At 35.3% G+C, this 22,290-nt stretch overlaps 4 protein-coding genes across 8 annotated transcripts; all 4 read left to right on the top strand.

The window, feature by feature from the left end:
• Window positions 1-211: 211 nt before the first annotated feature.
• On the top strand, window positions 212-7,269 carry LOC106313027 (katanin p80 WD40 repeat-containing subunit B1 homolog). Of its 2 annotated transcripts, none has more exons than XM_013750744.1 (19): window positions 212-582; window positions 951-1,081; window positions 1,249-1,366; window positions 1,556-1,782; window positions 1,857-1,959; window positions 2,089-2,159; window positions 2,278-2,352; window positions 2,443-2,586; window positions 2,694-2,856; window positions 3,252-3,665; window positions 3,761-4,018; window positions 4,413-4,469; window positions 4,558-5,600; window positions 5,788-5,901; window positions 6,031-6,105; window positions 6,191-6,303; window positions 6,427-6,543; window positions 6,618-6,686; window positions 6,817-7,269. In XM_013750744.1, the coding sequence occupies exons 1-19, from the start codon at window positions 558-560 to the stop codon at window positions 6,875-6,877; spliced, it is 3,378 nt and encodes a 1,125-aa protein (XP_013606198.1). In that variant the 5' UTR covers window positions 212-557; the 3' UTR covers window positions 6,878-7,269. The 2 variants fall into 2 exon arrangements, with proteins under 2 accessions (XP_013606198.1, XP_013606206.1); XM_013750752.1 differs by having other exon boundaries at window positions 3,258-3,665.
• Window positions 7,270-8,164: 895 nt separating this feature from the next.
• Window positions 8,165-10,644, top strand: LOC106327453. The gene is made up of 5 exons (XM_013765609.1): window positions 8,165-8,677; window positions 8,989-9,038; window positions 9,120-9,197; window positions 9,265-9,844; window positions 9,930-10,644. Exons 1-5 carry the CDS (start codon window positions 8,513-8,515, stop codon window positions 10,494-10,496), a joined length of 1,440 nt encoding a protein of 479 aa, XP_013621063.1. The 5' UTR covers window positions 8,165-8,512; the 3' UTR covers window positions 10,497-10,644.
• Window positions 10,645-15,108: 4,464 nt separating this feature from the next.
• On the top strand, window positions 15,109-18,898 carry LOC106324028. Of its 4 annotated transcripts, none has more exons than XM_013762059.1 (17): window positions 15,109-15,377; window positions 15,946-16,046; window positions 16,119-16,213; window positions 16,328-16,429; window positions 16,539-16,574; window positions 16,665-16,775; window positions 16,865-16,948; window positions 17,039-17,157; window positions 17,242-17,343; window positions 17,432-17,548; window positions 17,625-17,690; window positions 17,795-17,861; window positions 17,974-18,027; window positions 18,148-18,243; window positions 18,338-18,364; window positions 18,458-18,493; window positions 18,592-18,898. In XM_013762059.1, exons 3-17 carry the CDS (start codon window positions 16,142-16,144, stop codon window positions 18,778-18,780), a joined length of 1,278 nt encoding a protein of 425 aa, XP_013617513.1. In that variant the 5' UTR covers window positions 15,109-15,377; window positions 15,946-16,046; window positions 16,119-16,141; the 3' UTR covers window positions 18,781-18,898. The 4 variants fall into 4 exon arrangements, with proteins under 4 accessions (XP_013617513.1, XP_013617518.1, XP_013617510.1 ...); XM_013762064.1 differs by having other exon boundaries at window positions 15,951-16,046; XM_013762056.1 differs by having other exon boundaries at window positions 15,989-16,046.
• A 928-nt stretch (window positions 18,899-19,826) lies between these two features.
• LOC106325699 (secretory carrier-associated membrane protein 3-like) lies at window positions 19,827-22,290 on the top strand. Its single transcript, XM_013763757.1, has 12 exons — window positions 19,827-19,994; window positions 20,116-20,244; window positions 20,310-20,372; window positions 20,631-20,664; window positions 20,755-20,877; window positions 21,008-21,070; window positions 21,135-21,228; window positions 21,313-21,358; window positions 21,443-21,510; window positions 21,719-21,767; window positions 21,854-21,919; window positions 22,034-22,290. The coding sequence occupies exons 1-12, from the start codon at window positions 19,935-19,937 to the stop codon at window positions 22,118-22,120; spliced, it is 882 nt and encodes a 293-aa protein (XP_013619211.1). The 5' UTR covers window positions 19,827-19,934; the 3' UTR covers window positions 22,121-22,290.

Consider the following 22,290-nt stretch of genomic DNA (forward strand, 5'->3'; position numbering starts at 1 on the left):
GAAACCAGTAGAGTCAGTTGAGAGCAAGGGTGTTTCCGTAACCTCAACAATTCAGTGGCCAGACAAAGGGTATTTTCGTCAGAATTGAGAAAAACGAGGGACGAAGGAACTACAGTGCAGGTCCACTGTCCAAGGAAAATGGCTAAATAATTTAAAATTTTAAAAATTAAAACGACCGACCGACCGATAGATAAATAACTTAAATAAAATGTGAAATTCTGAGAAAAAGAAAAAACTTGTTCGTCGCTTTACCATTTTCTTCCTCTTTCCTTCTGCTCCGTGTCACTGTTTGAATCTGATTGCCTACGTTTCCTTTTCCCGTGAATCAGATTCTTTATCCCGTTTGGATTTCGAAATCGCAACGGGAAGCAACCTCCTCCTCTCCATGTTTATTATCCCTTTGAATCTCTTCAAAATCTTGAGCTCTGTCGTGTAGTGACAATTCGGATTTTCGCAGCTCCGATTCACCTTTTTCGATCGATTTCGGAAGCTGCAGATTCGATTCTGGATTCAGATTTTTATATTTCCCACGGATTTGCAGGAAAATCGAGTAGAACATGGCGAAGCGTGGATATAAGCTGCGTATCCTTAATAGTTCTCTTGATGGCGATTTTGTTGATGTTTTTTTTTTATTTTAAGAATAAAACAATTGATTTTAGCTCTTCTTTTTATCAGTGAATTTATAAACTCCAAAGAACCCATTTCTAGTTTTTGTTAGTTGATAAAATGGTGTTGATGAGCTTCAGTTTTTAGTCAGCATTTCAATAATTAATTGTCTGCTTAACCAAATCTATAGTATATGGTAGAAAAGCAAAATTATTCTATTAAATGTGTTTTATTTTATCACTCTCTGGGTTATGACAGAATGCTATATGTTTTGCTTCAAAAAGGCTGTTTGATCTGTTCTTGTGTAGACATTGTTTAAAACTTGACGTGATTTGGGGACTTAGAGGAGTTTTTGGCACATTCTGCAAATGTAAATTGCCTGAGCATCGGAAAAAAGACGTCACGGCTACTTATTACTGGCGGTGATGATTACAAGGTCAACCTTTGGGCCATCGGCAAGCCTACTTCTTTAATGGTAACTTTTCACATTTTCTCCCTTCTCTAAGATTTTGTTTTATTCTGCTCTAACTGAACGTATCAAAATGATTTTGTAACTAGTTTGACTACCATGATTTTTTTGTTTCTAATAACAACAGACTGTATTTTTGGTTAGAAGAATGATGCTATGTTCTTATTTTGCAGAGTTTGTGTGGACATACTAGTGCAGTGGATTCACTAGCTTTTGACTCGGCTGAAGTTTTGGTTCTTGGTGGAGCTTCTTCGGGTCTGATCAAGCTGTGGGATCTCGAAGAAGCAAAGAGTTAGTTGATTCATTTTCTGCTTTTGTTGCTCCTTATATGGCTTGAGCTAGTTCAGTTGAATGGGCACGTACAAGATACCGGTTGAGTTATTGTAGATGTGGACTATCGGTCTTTTCTTTTGAGCATATCTATCCTTTACTTTAGAATAATGAGGTCTACCATTTTTGACTCTTGCTCTTGAAGTGTAGTGGTTCGAGCTTTTACTGGACATAGATCCAGTTGTTCTGCTGTTGAGTTTCATCCATTTGGTGAATTTTTGGCATCCGGATCAAACGACACGAATCTGAAGATTTGGGACATCAGGAAGAAGGGGTGCATACAGACCTACAAGGGGCATACTCGTGACATCAACACTATCAAATTTAGTCCCGATGGTCGTTGGGTAGTGACAGGAGGACTTGACAATGCTGTAAAGGTAAGAACTGCATTGTTGTTCTTGTGCTCATACATGTGTTCTTTTAACAATATACTATTGATCGTATCCTATAGGTATGGGATTTGACTGCTGGAAAACTTATACATGATTTTAAGTTTCATGAAGGATCTATCCGTTCACTGGACTTCCACCCACTTGAGTTCCTCCTAGCTACTGGTTAGTCTGAATTCTTCAATTTTAGGCATTTTAGTGGTAATTTGGCGGCAGCTTTCTGTTGGTTGTTTAACTATCGATCCTTCTCTGTTCACAAGTTTTATATTGAGGTCTTGTGATTACATTATTCAGGTTCGGCTGACAGGACTGTAAAGTTCTGGGATTTGGAAACGTTTGAATTGATTGGGTCTACCCGACCAGAGGTAACTAATCTGTTAGGAGAGTTTTAATGTTTCAAGAGAATCTATCAGAAAGTTTCTTGGTCTTGAAATTTTTGACTAACGATCTTTTTCTTTGCATTTGCTTTTATTTGTTTGACAGGACACTGGAGTTCGTTCAATCAAATTTCATCCAGATGGGCGAACCCTTTTTTGTGGTTTGGATGATGGCTTAAAGGTTTTGATTTGTCTTTGTTTTTTGATGAGCTGTGCCATATTTAGAGATCTCAAGAATTGAGCCATTGATAGATAATGCTCATAAATTCAGGTTTATTCTTGGGAGCCAGTGGTTTGTCATGATAGTGTTGATATGGGATGGTCAACTCTTGGTGACTTATGCATCAGCGAAGGGAAGCTCATGGGTTGTTCATACTACCAAAATTCCGTAGGGATTTGGGTCTCTGATATATCAGTATGTCAGCTTTTGTGATTCTCTATTCCTTTCGAAAGTTATGTAAACTTGTGATTAAAGTTTCAAAGGCTTACGCTCTTTTTTCTTTTGTCCTTAATTGTAAGCAGCAAATTGAACCATATGGCATTGGATCTGTGGATAAAAAAGAATGCGTGGAGAAAGTACTCAGCGTTCTGGACGATCAGTCTTCCGAGAGAGTTAAGAATGGTCTGAGGCGTAGCTCATCTCCAGATTATGAGACAAAAGAGATCAAAAACATATACATAGACTGTGAGTGAATGTTAACTTTTTTTCTTTGAAATGAAAACCTAAAACAAACCTGCCATACCCTACTTGAAAGGACAAGCTCAATCACATTCTGATGTAGGAAAGTTCTGTACGGTAGCTTACAACTTACTGTCATACTACCATTCGAATCAGTGCTTAAATGCTTATTTACAATTGAATATTTACGGAGAATGACTCCATTTTACCTGTTCTAGTGATAGAAAGCTAGTCATATGTTTTCCCGCATGTGTTTATTCATAGCCATAGCTATTGTGAGCTGGATTGTGATTTTCAGTCTTTAGTGTCAGCTTGTGTGCTGCATCAGCGTAATTATGTACGTCTCTCACTTCGGTATGCTTATGATTAAATTTGGTCTAATATTCTCTCTTTTTTCAAAGCCACAGGTGGAAATTCAACTGTTGCAGATAAGCCAGGATCACTAAGTACTTCTAAAGTCAATGCAACATCTACTGGACAACTAGGGGATAAGTCTTTCATTGTCCATGGTGATACTGGGAAAGACTCTTCTGATTCAGGAAAGGAATCTATCACTTTCTCAAAAACGAAGCCAGGCATGCTACTGAGACCAGCTCATGTTAGGAAAACGCCAACAAAGCAGTCAGTGGCTGTTCAATCTAGTACTCCGAAACAAAGCGGATCGGACGGTGAGAAAACGCTGGATACTAAGACTGTTCTTGATTCGGAAGGGAGTGGTAGAAAACCATTTGACGCCAGTGATTCGATCATCAAGAGTATAACCAGCAAGTTTGAAAAGGCTTTATTTCCAGAATCACCAACTGATGAAGCGAAATGTAAGTTCTCCCAATGCACACTTCAGTTTCACCAGATTTGAGCTTTCAGATAGTATAATCCTATCTTATTGGAATCTCTTTCAATTTTGTCTCAGCTTTGCTGCTGAAACCGCCACTCGTGCAGAGATCACCAAATACTAAGTACAATGAGAAAAGATGGGCGGTGTCTGTTGATTCTGAAAATTTAGATAGTCACCAAAGTGGTTTAGAGGAATCGAGAGACGCAGACTTGCCAAAAGAGCTTGCGGATGACAGAGGGTGTAACCCGACTGAGGAGGATGCCAGTGATGCGATCATTTTAAGCAAGCCAGAACGAGTTTTAACGCCAGAGAAAGCTGGTGATGAACAGAAAGGTAAGTAATCAATTACTTATTCTAAATCAGATCTGCCTAATTAATGGGCATTTCCACTTGTGGGGTCAAGCTAACATTTGTGCAACTTTGATGTGTTAGGCTTCGACTTTTATTTGTAATCTGTTTAATACGTGCAAGTTACTAGATAAAAAAAACAGCATACAACACAAATGAAAATTAATCTAAAAGAGCTACTTTCGGGTTTGAAGTTACTAAGAAACGTAATCTTGAAAAATATGAAGTAATAGCATTTGCGTATAGGTTGCTAAATCTCTATTTCTGCCACTTTTAGAACTGAATTGCTTCATACTTTTCGTTTTTGGTTGGGTCAAGTTACTTGGTTTAGGGCTACAGTCAGTTTGCAAGTGATTGACATAAATATTCTGCTGTGCAGGCGTCGAATCCCCTGGAGGTAGCAAAGAATCAGACTCTGTGAAGGTTGTTAGAGGAGGTTAGCCATTCAGAATTTTCTCTTTGTTTTCTTTGGTAGCATATAAATCATCTGGTTATTGATTTATTAAGAATTGCTATGTTTGCAGTAAAAGTTGTTTCCGGGAGGACACGGTCATTGGTTGAGAGGTTTGAGAGAAGAGAAACAATTACTCCTTCAGAAGAAGAAGATAAAGCAGCCATTGCAGCAACAGTTCAGAGCACTAACTCTGTGGAGGAAGAGGCCAAATCAGCATCTACACCAGCAGTTAGCACAACGCCTACCCAAGTTATGCCAGTTAAACTTGATGAGGCAACTAACTTGACTACAGTTGAAGCTCCTGTGGTAGCAACACGACGACCTAGGAGTATTCCAGCCAGAGTAATGCCTGTGGTTCTTGGTCGGGACACAAACATGTCAACTGATGTGCCTTCTGTAACATTAACAGGACCTGATAGGACTCCGGCTGCTAATTTGACATCTGACGAGTCTTCTGTAACATCAACACGACAGTCTAGGTCTTCTCCATCCCCGGTTATGCCTGTGGTACTCAATCAGACAACAAAAATGAAATCTGATGACCCTCCTGTAACATCAACACGGCCTGATAGGAGTTCGGCTGCTAATTTGACATCTGATGAATCTCCTGTATCATCAACACGACAAGCAACTTCTCCAGCCCCAGTTACGCCTCTGATACTCAATCGGAGTCGGTCAACTAACATGAAACCTGATGAACCTCATGTAATACCAAGAAGACCACTGAGGAGTTCTTCAACGCGTATAAGGCCTGTGATGCTCAATCAAACAACTAAGACGCATGACGAGCGTCCTGTACAATCAACACGATCAGCTAGGACTTCACCAGCCCGTGTAATACCTATGAAACTCAGTCAAGCAGATGATATTCCATCTTATGAACCTCCAGTTGCATTAACACGGTCAGCTAGGAACTCTCCTGTTCGTGCAATTCCTTCTAAAATCAACCAAGCAAATAATGTGACATCTGATGCATCACATATAAGATCCAGGCATCGATTTAGCCCAACTCAAACGCTGGCAACAGCTTCAGTAATTGATCAAGTGGCTGATATGACACTGGATGAGGCGCATATAGCACAAACTCAACCAGATTATGATATCTCGAACCAGGTAAGCTTCATTCAATTGATAAGTTTGGGCAACAAATAGATATATGACTTTCTCTATCTTTGAAATGTATCGTGCTCTATAATTGTAATCTCTGATGCTACACAAGAAATATGAATTTGCAAGGATGACTGACAAAGTTGAAAGATATGTGAACATAACAAGTATTTGATTTGTTTGGCTTGTGCAGAAGGAAGAGCCTCGGATATCTGAGAGGGAGAATGAAGATGACGTCAGTGAGACGTTAATGCAAACTCATAATGAGGTCTTAAACACTCTTCAATCAAGGTTGACAAAATTACAGGTAAAATTTAGGTGTCCTGTTCTGTTCTTTTTGTCTCTTGTTCTTTTTTCCTATTATTGTTTGATTTTTTCATAAGTCTATTTTTTTAGCGTGGGTTAAGCGGTTGTTGATATATACACAAACGTGCAGATTGTAAGACATTTTTGGGTACGTAACGATATTAAAGGCGCAATCATGGCATTGAAAAAGCTGTCAGATCCCTCGGTTAGTATCCCAGTAGATTACTTTTGCCTCTGTCCTTTTAATGCTTGAATGTCTAGAAAATGCTGACTCACTTAAACTGGAACAGGTTCAAGCAGATGTGATCAGTATTCTAACAGACAAACCAGAGATTCTTACGCTGGATCTGTTTTCACAATTAGCACCTGTCCTCACAGGCTTATTGGGGAGCAGGACTGAAAGGTAAATTATATATTCTCTTTGTCTTGGACTATGGTTTGCTTTGAGTTTCAGATATAAAATTAATTTAAGAGAGGAAAGCAAAATGTCTTACCACGTGTGATTTCAAATTTCAATTTTGTATAGGCCTGTAAGTGTCTCCTTGGAAATGCTCTTGAAATTAGTAGCAGTGTTCGGTGCAGTTGTACAATCAAATGTTTCAGCAAGACGAAGTGTTGGTGTTGATCTTCATGCAGAAGAAAGGTAATTTCCGCTCGTTACCTTCTTTCACACTTAATTCTCTTTTATCGGAAAGTTAAAAATTTGAGAAAATGCAGATTACAGATCTGCCAAAGTTGTTCTGCGGAATTGCAGAAGGTTCAAAAGATCCTTCCACTACTCACCAGGTAAAAGAAACATCTAAAACCTAGTACTGAATCAGCCGTGTCTAGTTGGAGAGTAAATCTAATGGTTGGTGTTTGCTTCGGTTGTGTAATTTTGTTCCCTCTTGTTTTTGTTCTATTTTTCATATTACAGAAGAGGAGGTCTCATAGCTAGAAAGGCTCAAGAACTAAACTTAGTTCTTCAGACACCATAACTCCAGGTTCAAGATTCAAGACCACTCGGAATCATTTTGAAACTGTGTTCTCTCCATGAGTTTTGCAATATGTATGTTATCAAGAACTGTCTCCATCTTCCTTCCAGCGATTTGGCATCCGTTGCTTTGAAGATTGGGCTGAGAAGTCGCAGTTTCTTGTGGCAGAATTTTGCTATAGAATCGCCCTTCCCGTAGAATCTCCCCCTAAAAATCAGTACATGCTGTAAATGGATCTGTGTCTGGAACTAAAGTTGTAGCGCTTCAGTTTCGTGATTCAGTAACTCACAAGTGTTTAGCTGAAATGGAAGTTACAATGTTTCTCTCTGTCTCTCTCTCTCTCTCCACGTGGATGTAATGAGAAGAGATTTCGGGTATATGAATATTTCTTTTCATTTGGTAATCTACGTTAGGTCCACTTGAACCTTACATTTGGAATGGTCGTGTGGAGGTTAAATAAGTTGATTAGTTAAATATTTGTCATCTACCAAACGCGACGATGACATGTTTTATGTTGTTAGTACTCAAGTTTTGTGATAATAGTCCTTGTTATTGAATAGTTTAGGGCCTTTAGGCTGCCTTCCAAGACAGGTAACGAAAGACATTAACAGTGTACGAAGAAACTTCTTCGGGAAGTACAAATTAATATTTACCTAATCAAAGTTTAAAGAATATATTAAATTATGAACAGTAAGTTTTATAAAGTTAATTCTCGACTCTTAAATGTAATAAATAACTTTTTCATCAAAGTAGTTTGGTTGCTGAATATAGTCATGAGGGGAGATTCATATTCTGCAAGTGGTGGTAATGACAAAAAAACGAATAAATAAAGAAACAATAGAAATTTTTTTTAGAAATTCCTTTAGATAGCTTTATTTTCACAAAAATAGCATTTCAATAAAGAAAATGACCAAAAAAATTTTTATTGAAAGGTAAATATGAATTTATAACCATATGATTAACTAATCTAACTTAGGGTTTAGAGTTAAGAGATTGATTTTTAAAGATGGATTCAAATTTTTAAAAATGAAAAATAAATATTGAAATTTTCAAAATAAAAAGATTTATTTTGGTTATTTTTTTAGTGCTATTTTTATGATAAAAATTTAAAAAATAAACTTTTCGAGACAATTGCCCTATAAAATTTCTGTTAAATAATTTACTTTATTTAGAGAAAGGAAAATAAATCTAGTCCAAGGCTTTGTTCAAAAACAAACAATCTTCTTTGCCTTTTGATTTTTTTTGTTTAAATAAACAAAACCATCAATTTTACGTTTACGAAAATCGAGCAAAGAGAAATAGACACAGACTCCTTCGTCAACCCTTTCTCTCCCCGCCTCCGATTTTATTATTTTTCTTAATTTCCTTTCGTTCTAATTTGAATTTAATTATTCCCACGATTTCTTGTCGGAAAACCGCTTTCGTGTAATAACCTCCGACACAAACCCGCTAGAGACATCTTCTTCCAAATTCCTTGTCTTTTTTTTCTTGAATTGTCTCTGTCCCAAATCTTTTTCATTTATATTTTTTCTGAGGTATTGTTAAAGGCGCTAACGTGCGCCGCGGTGCGTAGTTTAATTAGATTTTTTTATTCAAAATCGAGGAGCGCGTAGGTTACACGCGACTTTGATTTGATTGATGGTTATGATGATGTTGACGAAGAAGATGGAGATGGAGAGCGATTGGGGAACATGGGAGGAGCTTCTTCTCGGGGGCGCAGTACTCCGTCACGGAACCGGCGACTGGACCGTCGTCTCCGAAGAACTCCGTTCTCATTCTATGTCCGGAATTTTCACACCTGAGGTTTGGTCTCTCTTTAAACTATCAATACTTCGATGAGATCAAATGTCAGCATAAGAACAAAAAAATATACTCTAACGAACTGTTAATCAAAGGAAAAAAACACTGTTTGTTTGTCGGTATAGATCCATCACTTGTGTCTCAAGAAAAGTTTAGTGTAAAAAAAAAAAGAGAGTAAAGGATGGTTTATTCGTATTAGACAATAAGGTGAAGAAGACGCACGTGTGCTTCTTCTCTTCTTGTAGACTGAGTAACCTTAATCCTAATCTTGTTTCTCTTCTTACCTTTGCTAAATAATCCTAATCATATTGCAGATATGCAAGGCTAAGTACAAGGACTTGCGTGAACGTTATTTGGGATGCAAGTAATGATCTGCTCTTTTTTTTTGTCTTTCTAACCTGATACCAAGTAATTTAATGTCTTTATGTTTATGCTGTTCTTGTAGATCTTGGTATGAAGAGGTTAAGAAGAAACGAGTAGCTGAGCTTAAGGCAGCTTTACTTAAATCCCAAGACTCCATTGGGTTAGCCCCCTTTGTTTCTATATATCACCCAACTTCTTGGCAAATGTTTTAATATTCTGTAGTTCAGGTCGTTGGAATCAAAGCTTGAGAGTCTGAAATCAGAAAGCAATGATGAATGTCATGAAAACAATGATTATGATTCAAGCCGAACATTATCCCTCGAACCACCTTCCCCCAAGTCTGAAGGCGGTGGTGAATGCACGAGCAAAGATACATCCAAAGACCTGTCATCTGCTGGTAGTTTCACACAGCAAGAGCTCACCACAACAAACTGGTCTCCGCCACAGGCCAAGTCAGAAGCAATTAAAGAGCAAGACAAGAAGAATAATCTATTACACGGCGACATCTTTCGGTCCATGTACGGAGTAGGAGGAGGAGGAGGACAAGTGCTTCCAATTATGAGAAAGAAACGAGGAAAGAGAAAAAGAAAAGATTGCAGCGCCAGTAAAGATGTTACCGCTGTGGAGGAAAGCCATATGTTGGATTCTTCTAACGTGGACATTGCAAGCAATTCTAGGAGTAAAGAAGCTGCTTCTACTAGCAGCCGAGGCCACGGTTTGGCTTTACCAGGAGAGATTCTGAAGATATACAACACTATCTCACAGAACGAATGTGCTCTTGTCTTTCGAAGACGGCTTGATAGTCAGGTTGATTGATAATATCATTGAATGACAGTCTCCATACATTTCATCTCATCTGCTTGATGTCTTGTGTTTGATTTGTAATAAACAGAAAAGGGCAAGGTACAAGAAACTGGTCCAGAGGCATATGGACTTAGACACTATAAAATCAAGAATCAACAGTCGTTCCATATCTTCAGCTAAAGAGCTTTTCATGGACTTTCTTTTGTTGGCGAACAATGCAGCCATTTTTTACTCTAAGAACACTCGGGAGCACAAATCCGCTGTGTCCCTCAGAGACATTGTCACCAAGTCTCTTAGACATTATTTGACAGAAGATCATCATCCTCCTCATCGCAGCAGCAGCGTTACTACAAGCACCAAGGTTCTAGTTCCCGCTTTGACATCTAAGTCTCCTTCGGTCCGAACCAGCGTGGGAGTTAAAAAACCAAGAACCGGGGCATACCCTCTTAAAAAGGTTGAGCAGGATACGGTGAAGACGACTTCAGGCGGTGGTAGAAAAAGGCTTGTTACGGATTCACCAGTTGCTGCAGTGAAATCCTCAGCGGCGAGTAAGAAAGTTACGGCGGTAGAGAGGAGAAGAAGAGATGCTAAACAAGTGAATGGTGGACACGATTCTCCTGCATTGGCAGGGAGAAAGCGGAATAGAGTGAGATGATTTTGTTCATTTGAAGTGTTTGTTACTTCATATGTTGTTGGTAGTTAGGCAGATAAAGCCTTTATTTTATCTTCTTAGTTTTATATGTGGGTCAATTTGATACTGAAGGCATAGATTTACTCTCTGATCAGATCACTGGTGAAACTAACTGTTTATATAAAATGTTACATCTCATATATAATGTCTTATCGTTAAATTGTTAGAGAAAATGACGTGCTCCTAGGATGCTCTCTGGAATAGATGGGATAATCCTTTGCAAAAACGAATCAAAAAACTCAAGTTTCTCAAAAGTAGTGGATCAAATGGTGACATAAGAGAGATGGATGATCTCTCGATACTCCTAGGCGGCCAGATTGGATATGACACACCAATTTAGAAGTCTTTAGTCTCTGGATATTACACACCAGAAGTTGGATATTACACATCAACACTTAAGCAATTTGACAGAAGTGATTAAGAAGAACAAAACAAGTTTTAGAATAAAAGATGGATGTCTTATTACTAATTTTCATCCATAATATATAACAGAAAAGGTTGTACATGCACAACATCTCGAAAACACAAGAGTAAAAAGAGGGTTCCTCTTGGAAAAGACACAAAGCCAACTCTAAAATAGAAATAAAAACTAATGTTTGACTCAAAAACTTAAATAAAAATATAACATAAGATAAATATGTGGTTGGTCCGAGATCAATCATCTAGGTGATAGGAGAAGTAGACTTGTGGCCTCGTTAAAACCTTCCTTTGGAAAACTTAGTGGAACAAAACCAAAGGCAGGGAAAAAGAGCACACACAAGCTACTTGACTAGATGATGATCAGCTTGAAGGTGTAGTAACTTGAATGATGGTGAAGGCGTCTTGGATGAACAAGCTTCAGCCAAGACCAATGTATTCTTCTTGTCTCAAAGCATTCTTCAACGTTGCATCCTCATCTACAAGCTCCTCATGTTCAGGTTCAGGCTCCCATTCCTAGGTGATTTCCATGATCACATCAGAAAACCTGAATCTATACTATTATTTGCGAGTTGATTTTTCTCATTCGAGCTCTTACGTTAAAAGTTAGATTAGTTAATATCGTTTATATACTTAATGAATAAATTATATAAATTAGTTACAAAAAATAATTTCAATTATTTTATTTTATAAGTGATTAAAATAATAATAATAAAAATGATCAAATCCAAAATTATATTAAAAAATATATATATAATTCCTATATATGTTGCGCCGTTATCTGAAAATATTTTTTTAAATATAAATATAAATCAAGTAAAAACTTTAATTTTATATAATTAAAAAGAGAATAATGAGTGATTTTTAAGATTTATTTATTTATTAATGAATATAGTGTATAAAGAAATTTTCAAAAGAATTATATGTAAATAAATCAAATGAAACAGAAATGATAAATGGTTAAAAAGAAAACATGAATAATAATTTATAATTAAATTTTTTTAATTAGTAGCGAATGTATTAATAAATAATTATAAAATGTTAATGCCCGCATGAGCGGGCGAAACACCTAGTTTTATTATAATCGGCTAAAATATAACTTTTCCGCTATCATTTTCAAAGTACAAATATGAAAATTTTGAAAAAATACTTTTTAAACTGGATATATTGATTTATATATTTTTAGTAAATCTAACCTATAAATCATTCTAGCCAATTTTTAACCTTTGTTTTCAAAAAAACAATTTGAGTCAAGTATATGTATTTAAGATTGGAATGATAATACATATCACAATATATAGATCAAACATACAATGAAGATCAAGAAGAACAGATACATATCAAATAAATTATTCAGAATAAATATAGATCTAATTGGTTAAACTAATTTACTGAATTATCATATTTAACCAAATGTTGAAAAATAATATATAAGTTAAATACCTAAAAAAATACAAATTCTTATATATAAACAATATATATTATTATATAGTCATTTGACAAAAATATATATTACTATTTTAGCAAAAACAATAAAAATTTAAACATTATGTAAATATTAATTACAATTACAACATACAATGAAATTATAATTGTTAGTATTTTTGTTTGTCATAACGTATTTGCAATACTTTCTCTAATGTTTGTTATAAGTTTTCCATGTCTAAACTTCAAATATATTATTTTTAACATATTAGAACATTTATAAAGAAACAGGTTAGAAATGTACTTTTATCTTTTAAATTAATTTTTGTGTGGATATAGATATATTAAACAACCTGAAATATGAAAAACCAGCTAAACACAAGATAAAACATACATGAATGTCTTATAATATATATATATATATATATATATATATATATGAAAATTTATATTTGATATTTCATTTTCTAAAAATATTAAATTATAACAAAAATAACTATTTAAATTTATAATATTAGCATTTAATAAAATGCATGATTTCATTTAACTGATTTCTATAAAAACTTATAAGACGAAATTTAATTTTTGTGCTTAACTGTTAATTAATTTATTATGTAAATTATTATCAATAATATAAAATTAACCACATATGTTTCTCTGTGTATCTAAATCTTACATAAAATTTTTAGTGTATTTATATATTTTACAGCATACAAAATAGTGTGTATAAATACTTTTTACAGAAATTGTGATAAATTTGTGATTATGTCAAGCAAATATATATAAGTATTTATAAAAATGTTATAGAATTTTCGGTTTATAAATAAAAGAAATAACGTTGGGTATAGTATTTATAAGAGAAAAAAAATCACTCATTACGCCTTTGTTGACGGCCACCTTCTTTTTTTACTATGTTTGCAGGATAAATTTTCTATGATGGATTAAGCTCATTTTTGTATTATGCTTATTTTGTTGAAAACTAGTTCATCTGGCTAGAAGAAAATTTGCGAGATAACACAAGATCGACCACTTGAAATCAAGGTCGGTTGGTCCCCGAGATGTAAAGCTTTTGGAGGAATTTGATATAATCTAGTGATTTAACTTTCATAATGTTGCTTAATGATAATCTTATTGATTCATAAATTTCTGCATATTTGAATCTCTGCAAAAGGATTTATGTCTAATGCTTGTTATATATTAATTTGTTTTGCACATTTACTTTCTTGTTTAGCTTTAGAAAACAAACAAATGACATCGAGCTAATTTCTGAATTAGTTAATATGCAAAGAGTTTATGTTCCCCAATTACCTTCGCATCTTCCAATGTGTTGGGTTCCTCTTAGATAGAAAAAAATCCAGTGGGTTTGGTTGGAAAGAATCAAATTTGGAGATGAGCCATCAGTACTAGTCCATAAGATTAATACTTGGATCTTAAGGGTTAGTAAGTCACTACGTAAATCTTTTAACTCAGTTTTTGTGGCTAGACTCAAAAAGGCAAAAAAAAGAAAAAGAAAGAAAGAGACATAATTCTTTTGAATTTGTCAAGGTAAGTTTTGGAAGATCAAACAGATTCTAATCAAGCTGATATTTTGTGGAAAGCTTCTTCATTCAGTGGGTTAGAGTTTCATTGAAAGGATTTGGATTTCAACGGTTGGATCTTATGTTGTCTGGGTTTAGTGAAGTTGCCCGTCTTAGTTCTTTAGCAGTGATGTCTTAAGTGTTTGGTCAATCCGACAGTAAGATCTTCTCTGATTGAGTTGAAACTTGGCAGAGGTATTGTTGACTTGTTCATATTGGATTTGTACGGTGAAATTACTCTTTTCTTTCCGGAATCCTAGTGAGCAGAGGTCATTTTATTGCTGCCAATTTTGAAATTTTGTTTTGTTCTTGTGTTGGAGATAATTCTTTGTAGTTAGAGTCTATGTTATGTTCAGGTTGTTGAACATGGAATACATGGTTGTATTCATATACATTTATATACTAGCTTTTTTTGAATAGACTACGATCTCATAGGTTTTTCTTTTCACATCGAAGAGGTTTCCTAGTAAAAAGTCTTTGTCTCATTTAATTTCTGCTTATAGTATATATTGCTATTGTCAAAGTGTTTTTTTCATAGGTTCACACAAGGTCAGGAGAACACGATCCTGTACTTTTGCTGCGGCATGTCTCTTTCTCCCCAAAACTCTGCTCTTACTTGAATCTCATCAATTGGTTGAGACCCGGTTGTAGATTCTTTAGTCGCTTCAGTCCTTGGAGCCTTAGTTACGTCTGATTCGTGAGACAAAAAACAAGAAAAGAAATCGAAAATGATTTACTTCGGTTTAAAATAGGCATACTTTCTCAAGCAGTAATTTTAGTCTGTCATACAATTAAGCCAAAGATGGTTTTACTTTGGTTTAAAGGGTTAGACATCTTGAGTTAAATAAACATTGGCAAAACCGGAAAACAAAAGCCAATCAAAAATCGAGTTAGGCAAAGAAGTCATGTTCTAGTTGAACAACTCGAGAAAGTAGAAGAAAGAAAGCATTTGGAGTTGCTTTAGGAGCAAACCAAAGACACTTATGTTCCGTCTCTTATTGAAGTTGTTAAATAATTGAGTAAACGCAAGACACGGAAAATGCATTTTTTTTAATTTTATTTCAATTCTATCAAATTATTCTTCCAAATCCCATATTCGGTCCCAGAATCCAACTCTTAAAATATGATGATTAAATTTATATTTTTTTTTATAAATAATTAGGAGAGAGATGACACGAGTCACTCCACCACCAAAGCTTTTTCCTTTTTTATTTTGTTGTCGTCTATTCGATTCCGCTTTTAGAAAAGTTTGTTGTTGGGTTTGGTTTCGATCGATTCTAGAAATCTGTTCTGGTGGAAAAATCCCAGTTTAAAAAGCAAAGACATCTCTCTATCTATCATCTCTAAAGCTATCTTCTTGGTGCCATTAACGAGCTTCATCACAGTGATTCTGCAATCTGTAATCTTCAGATTTCTCCTTTTCAAGGTTTTTGTTTCCACTCCTTTCTTTGATGTTCTTAGTGACGAAGAATCTCTATTACGTTTCTTTCGTTTTTGTCTAATGATGTTGTCTTCTGTAGTTAAAAGATCCCATCTTCGAAATTAAATGCACCGTCTAAACAACAAAAGCTTTGATGACCATGTTTATTAATTGATTATTAATGTGTAACCGAAGCAAAGCTTTAAAAAAAAAAAAAAATTATTTTCTCATTGCCCATATCATCGTCAGTTTTGAGTTTACTTCCACTAGATCTGAAAAAGAAAATTATAATAAATTTTATTATTTTAAATAAAAACTCATCGTTTTCTATTCGATTCCGTAGGAGTTTCGCTTTCACAGTGGCTCAGATTGTGTTGGTCAGTTTCTGGGAGAGTGATTGTGTTATCTCTGTTTCTTTCTTTGAGCTGTGTTATCTATCACCTCCTAGTTTCCGAAAATATTGTCTCATTGATGGTTTTTGAGAAAAGTTTCCATTTTTATTTTCTCTGAAAGATCATTAGGTAGCAGGAGCGTCTGATTCTGAAAATTTTGTATGTTTGTAACATGTGCCTAGATCAGCCTATAGAGAACTGAGATTTTGGTATCTATTCTTGTAGAGAGAGCTATTTGATTTTCTCCTTGTCAAGGGGACACAAGGACTGTGGTTGGCTCTTGGTGAGTTTTTCTTATTACTTGAAATGACTTTGTTTCTGTATGGAAATAAATTAACTTTTGCTTTGTGTGTAGGTCGGTGAATAATAAAATAGATAATGGAGCATGATTTACCGTCTATTAAATCATGGAAGTCACTTGTTAAGAGAAGAAACAACCCTCAAGAAGGGGTAAAAGCTTCCTTCTTTTTTGGTTTTGTGTTACTCGGTGATGATGTCTGCGTGATTGACGGGTCTATATGATGTTTTAGACTTTTGAATTTTGATGTGGGAAAGCTTTTGCAGGGCAAGTCATCTTGGAAAATGAAACCGGTCATGGCTCTCATGTGTACACTTCTTTTGATCTTTTGGTATAAGACCACTAATATCCAGTATCAACAGACACAGGTAATTTATGTGGTCACATATATATATATATATATTTTTTTTTCTTCTTCTTTTGTTATGAGTGACAATTCAAGTAACTTTCTCTTGTTTTGGTACATGTGTTGCTCAGATAGAAGAAACAGATTACCCCTTTGAGATGGCAAAGGTAACATTATTTCTACCCCCTCCTCCTCTTTCTTTCTAATGTTTATGCATTGCCGGTCCAAAGTTTTGATTCTGATTTGATCTTGTTAAGGAATCTGAACCGGTGAGTGAGAAGTTGAAAGGTTTGCCTTTTGGTATCATACAGCCTAGATCAGATTTGGAGTTAAAGCCTCTTTGGTCAAGTACTAGTTTGAGGTCAAAGGTTAGATTTTTCTTCAGTTAGCTAATGAAGAATCAAATATAAATGTCGCTAGAGGAATTTCTGATGAATGGTTGTTGTTTTAATAACAGGGAGGTGAATTGACGAACCGCAACTTGTTGGCAATGCCGGTAGGACTTAAACAAAAGGATAATGTGGACGCTGTTGTACAGAAGGTAAGCATGCTTTGTGTGTGTGTAGTGAATTTGCTTATGGCGGCGAAGAGATTAGGCCTATTAATGTTTGTTTTTGTTTCTTGTATTCAGTTTCTTCCGGCGAATTTCACTGTGATTCTGTTTCATTATGACGGAAACATGGATCAATGGTGGGATCTGGAGTGGAGCTCTAAAGCCATACACATTGTTGCTCATAACCAGACAAAATGGTACTCATAATGATTGTGTTCAATATAGAATCTTATGTGTCTGTGATTTCTTATAGTGGAACAAGATTTGGTTTGTACTCTCAGGTGGTTTGCGAAACGGTTTCTCCATCCTGATATCGTCTCCATTTACGATTATGTTTTCCTTTGGGATGAAGATCTTGGAGTTGAGAACTTCAACCCTCAAAAGTAATATTCCATTTCCTTCACTGGTAAAGCTACAACTCATAAAGGTGAATTATTATTAGTTCCTAAAACACTCTTTTTATCTCTGCAGATACTTGAAGATAGTTAAAACAGCAGGACTTGAGATCTCTCAACCGGCCCTGCACCCAAACTCAACCGAAGTTCACCATAGAATCACAGTCCGGTCTAGAACAAATGTATTTCATAGGTGAGTGAGTTCCTAGTTGTTAAGGCCTTCTCTTGATGTTTTGTTACTTAAACCAAATTGGTTACCAAAACCGCAGACGAGTTTATGATAGTAGAGGCAATATGAAGTGCTCAAATACTAGTGAAGGGCCTCCATGCACCGGGTAATATTTCTTTAAGTGACATAAAGTTTTAAGACATCTCTACAACCATTACTCCCACCTTCTCTCATTGTTGTTTGTCTATTTTTCTTTGTGTGTGTTTCCAGATTTGTTGAAGGAATGGCTCCAGTGTTTTCAAGATCTGCATGGTTTTGCACTTGGAATCTAATACAAGTAGATGATCTGTTCTTTAACTTGTGCTTTAGCTAAATCTTTTGTAACACCGTTAAACCATAGTTTTGATTAGATTGTATCCAACTTATTGCTGATTTCTCATGGTTTGTAGAATGATCTGGTTCATGGGTGGGGAATGGATATGAAACTTGGGTACTGTGCTCAGGTAAAATCCAGTTATCTTTCTAAAAGACCCTTGAGACATCATTCACCAATGGCATTCTTTATCTATATGAGTCTGTTTTGTTAAGGCATTCTTTATCTACATGAGTCTGTTTGTTAATAGGGTGACCGTAGCAAGAAAGTAGGGATAGTGGACAGTGAATATATATTCCATCAAGGCATTCAAACTCTAGGTGGAAGTGGTTATCCCGAGAAGAAGGTAATATATATCCTCCTCCTCTACTTCCCCCACAATATTCTTCCTTGTATATACACGACATTTTAACAAATGATCTTTTTCTTTATTTCCACAGAACTCAGCTCGCAGCGGAGTCACAAGGGTAAGCGCTGTTTCAGCATCTAAATTCTCATTTCTTAGACTGTAAAACAAACAGAAATATCATTACTTCGGTTACTTTTTCTTTATTATACAGAGACGCGGTTCTGCAACTTTTGATTCAAGAACAGAGGTGAGTTCTCTTATTTATTGTTACCAGATGATGAATATGTTGCCTTTGCCTCCTCGAGAGCGGGAATGTGTAATCTTCGTGTGTGTTTTGATGAGCAGATACGGAGGCAGTCAACATGGGAGCTTCGAACTTTTAAAGAACGATGGAACCGAGCGGTTGAGGAAGACAAGAACTGGATCGACCGGTCTTCATCGACCAGGAATCGTGTCAGCAATAATCGGAGATTTAAGCGGAGTAGTGTGATTTCAAGTTTATTGCAGAGCCAAGCTGAAGAGACTAGAAAATAATCACATGCAGTTTTTCTTTTAAAAAATCAGATAACATATAGAAAAAAGGTTTTGCTCCTTGTTAAATAGTTAATCATCATTCTCTTTGATTAGTGTAGTTTTTATTATCTTCTTTATATGTGGCTCAGTCTCTCTTTATCTTTGATTATTTCCCTAATTGATTGAGCATGTTTTTTTCTTGAAAAAAGTTCATATTAAATTGGGGCTCCTATAAAAATTTAGGATAAGGATTCAAGTATTTGTTTTTTCCTCTATATAAACTTGAGGTAATATCACACTAAACATTCAATCATTTTTATAAGATTAGAAAGATTGTATTAAAAAAATATATCTACTTGTTTTTGAGATGTGAAAACATTTTTGTTTCATCAAATTCGTTTTGAGTTTGTTTTATGTAGCGAAGGCGGATGCATTTTTGTTTCCTCATTGTGAAACTTGAAAGTTTCCAAATAAAATCTGGTGAAAAACAGAGAAAACAAAACTAATGGTTTTGTAATAATTCGGAAATGCTAATCAAATTTGATTTAGTGGTTTAATCTCGTTTTTATTTTCTAAAAACTTTTAAGACAATTTTCCAAGGTTCTTAGCAGCAGACAAGATCCATTGACCAAAGTTTCTATTTTTTCCATGTCATTTCTCTCTCTTTAGAAATTTCAAACTGTTGAAAATAAATGATGCTTAAGGAAGTTTTTTTATGTTTTAAAATAGATGATGTTTTTATATTTCAATGTAATTTTTAATTTTATTGTAACCAATGATATTTTATAGTCTATTTTGTAATTGGTTAAAATGGTTTTTAATTTATATTTTTATCATATTTTAAAAATAAAAAAGAAGTTTTTTTTAATTTTTGTGCACTATCTTAAAACTTCAAATATTTTGAAAGAGAGGGAGTAATATTTAAAAAAGAAGAAGCTATTATACTTAATTTTTTGCTTACGTTGCTGATGACAGTACTTAAAGAGATGATCAAAAGATATTTAACAAAATAATAAACGAAATATTCAAATATAAATTATTAATAAGACGCGCTTTTGTGTTGTAAGAAAAAAAAAAGGAAAAATAAACTATAGTATTTGGCTAGTTCTCGGTCCGTGTGGTAAGATCTAAAAATCGATTTCAAAGTCTTCTGAAGCTCTAATCATCCTGAAGCCATGGCTAATCAGTATGATCGGAATCCATTCGCGGAGGAAGAAGAAGTCAATCCTTTCGCTGTAAGCTTTCTTCACTTCAGATTAACTTATTTGTGGGATTAATCGCGCTCTCGTATCGGAATTAGGATGATTAATCAAAAAGGTTTTCGTTAAGCAAAATTGATTTTGGAATCAAATATAGAATAATAATACTGGGAGTGTTCCGGCTGCATCGAACTCAAGACTCTCGCCTTTGCCTCCAGAGCCTGTTGGTTTCGATTATGGTCGAACCGTTGACATTCCTCTTGACAGTGACCGATCCGCTTCACAGGTTGGTTACATCAGTTATATATATGTGTTTTTGTGGATCTTGTGATTAGTTTGGGAAAATTTTAGAATTTGAAGAAGAAAGAAAAGGAACTTCAAGCCAAAGAAGCTGACCTAAGACGAAGGGAGCAGGTATTTTTATCTGCTAAAACTAGTGTTAATAAATCATGGATGCTGCTCAACTGTGTCTTCTTCTTTAGCTCTTTTCTTGTTTACGCGTTTCCTCTCGGTTCTTGAATTGTTTTTAAGCTGTTCAAGTTACAGCCTTTGGCATCAATATGCATACAAATTCTTGGTGCTATTATCAAATGTCTAAACTTTTGCATTACCTAGCCCCGCAGCATTGTTGCTCTTTTGAATGCGTTTTTATCTTCTTTTGGTTCGATGTAGGAGGTGAAACGGAAAGAAGATGCTGCTGCACGAGGTACTTTTTCTTACAAAAAAGTCTAGTCGACTAGTTACACTTTTAACTGTTTTCTTTTCTCTCTCTCTCTCTCTCTCTCTCTCTATGCAGCTGGAATAACTATTGAAGTGAAAAACTGGCCGCCTATCTTCCCACTTATCCACCATGACATTGCAAATGAAATTCCTGTTCATCTCCAAAGGCTGCAGTATGTTGCCTTTGCAACCTATTTGGGTACGTTTCTTGCTTTCCTACTTTTCCAATTCTTATGATAAGTAGTCCTTCCTCCTTTTTGACATTTTCATTCTTCTCTGCCCTTATTCCTTCTGTTGAAACATTTATGAAGTGGTTCTTTCTTCGGCAGGGTTGGTTCTTTGTCTATTCTGGAATATTATTGCCATTACTACAGCTTGGATCAAGGGAGAAGGTTTGTCTTATCTCAAGTTTCCTCATTACTGCATAGTTAACTTACATGGGTTGTTTTTGTTCAGGAGTGACGATATGGCTTCTTGCCCTTATTTACTTCATAGCCGGTGTCCCAGGAGGCTATGTGTTATGGTATCGTCCCCTCTACCGTGCCTTCAGGTTTGGAGTTCTCTAATTTCATAGTTCTGAGTTTTAGTATTTTTGTTACTTCGCTTTTCATATGTTTTTGTTAAATGTATGCAGAACTGATAGTGCATTGAGCTTTGGATGGTTTTTCATGTTCTATATGGTGAGCGACGATTAGCTTATATGATGTTATTTACCTTCTTTTTTTCTGGGTAATATGAAATCTGAAACCTTCTTCTTGCTTCAGCTCCACATTGCTTTCTGTGTCTTTGCTGCCGTTGCTCCACCTGTTGTCTTCAAAGGCAAATCTCTTGCGTAAGTTTTCTTTAAAAAAAAAAAACATTTCCTCAACATTTGAAGTTTATTTTGTCATTGCTTTTGGTATATTATCAACGCAAAGACAAGTTTTGATTCCTATTTTTTATTAAAAACTCCAAATTACACTCGCATGTAGGTGCAGTTGCTTAAGGTAGTTATGGTTCTTGAAAAATTATTCTTACAATCGATTTTTTTCATGTAACAGTGGGATCTTACCTGCAGTAGATGTCTTAAGCGGTAATACATTGGTTGGGGTAAGCATTCACCCTTTGATGATCTTAAAACAAATCTGGAGATAAAAGCATCAAACATGATCTCTTTATTGTTTCTTTGTCTACAGATATTCTACTTCATTGGGTTTGGGCTTTTCTGCCTCGAATCAGTGGTCAGCATCTGGGTTATTCAGGTCTCTCTCTATTCAACTCCCAGTCACTACTTTATCTATCTACCTATCTGCTTTTTTAACAGTGTTTATAATCTCAAATCGTTTTTTTTTTGTTTTTTCTTTTGGTTTGAGCAGCAAGTGTATATGTACTTCCGAGGCAGTGGGAAACAAAATGAGCTGAGACGAGAAGCAGCAAGAGGAGCCCTCAGAGCCGCCGTATGATAGCTTTATGTAGCATTTTGGCTTGTGTATGAAATCTTCACTGTTTCTTTCCTTTTTCAGATTCTTCTCTTTGTTTTCTAAGCAAAAAAAAAAAAGATTCCATTTTTGTTTATACTTTCTGTATGTAAATCTGTGTTTATTCAAAAAGTCAAGAGTTCAGCTTCATATTA

This window comes from Brassica oleracea, chromosome C1 (genome assembly GCF_000695525.1).
Source record: "Brassica oleracea var. oleracea cultivar TO1000 chromosome C1, BOL, whole genome shotgun sequence".
NCBI lineage: Eukaryota > Viridiplantae > Streptophyta > Magnoliopsida > Brassicales > Brassicaceae > Brassica > Brassica oleracea.

Coding starts and splice junctions, on each gene's coding strand:
- LOC106325699 (XM_013763757.1), top strand. CDS start 19,935: ATGGCTAATCAGTATGATCGGAATCCATTCGCGGAGGAAGAAGAAGTC. Junction 21,359..21,442: donor GGTTTTTCATGTTCTATATG/GTGAGCGACGAT, acceptor TTCTTGCTTCAG/CTCCACATTGCTTTCTGTGT. Junction 21,768..21,853: donor GCGGTAATACATTGGTTGGG/GTAAGCATTCAC, acceptor CTTTGTCTACAG/ATATTCTACTTCATTGGGTT.
- LOC106313027 (XM_013750744.1), top strand. CDS start 558: ATGGCGAAGCGTGGATATAAGCTGC. Junction 583..950: donor GAAGCGTGGATATAAGCTGC/GTATCCTTAATA, acceptor TTGGGGACTTAG/AGGAGTTTTTGGCACATTCT. Junction 6,304..6,426: donor TTGGGGAGCAGGACTGAAAG/GTAAATTATATA, acceptor AATTTTGTATAG/GCCTGTAAGTGTCTCCTTGG.
- LOC106324028 (XM_013762059.1), top strand. CDS start 16,142: ATGGAGCATGATTTACCGTCTATTAAATCATGGAAGTCACTTGTTAAG. Junction 16,430..16,538: donor TCCAGTATCAACAGACACAG/GTAATTTATGTG, acceptor TGTGTTGCTCAG/ATAGAAGAAACAGATTACCC. Junction 16,575..16,664: donor ACCCCTTTGAGATGGCAAAG/GTAACATTATTT, acceptor GATCTTGTTAAG/GAATCTGAACCGGTGAGTGA.
- LOC106327453 (XM_013765609.1), top strand. CDS start 8,513: ATGGTTATGATGATGTTGACGAAGAAGATGGAGATGGAGAGCGATTGG. Junction 9,198..9,264: donor AAATCCCAAGACTCCATTGG/GTTAGCCCCCTT, acceptor TCTGTAGTTCAG/GTCGTTGGAATCAAAGCTTG. Junction 9,845..9,929: donor GAAGACGGCTTGATAGTCAG/GTTGATTGATAA, acceptor TGTAATAAACAG/AAAAGGGCAAGGTACAAGAA.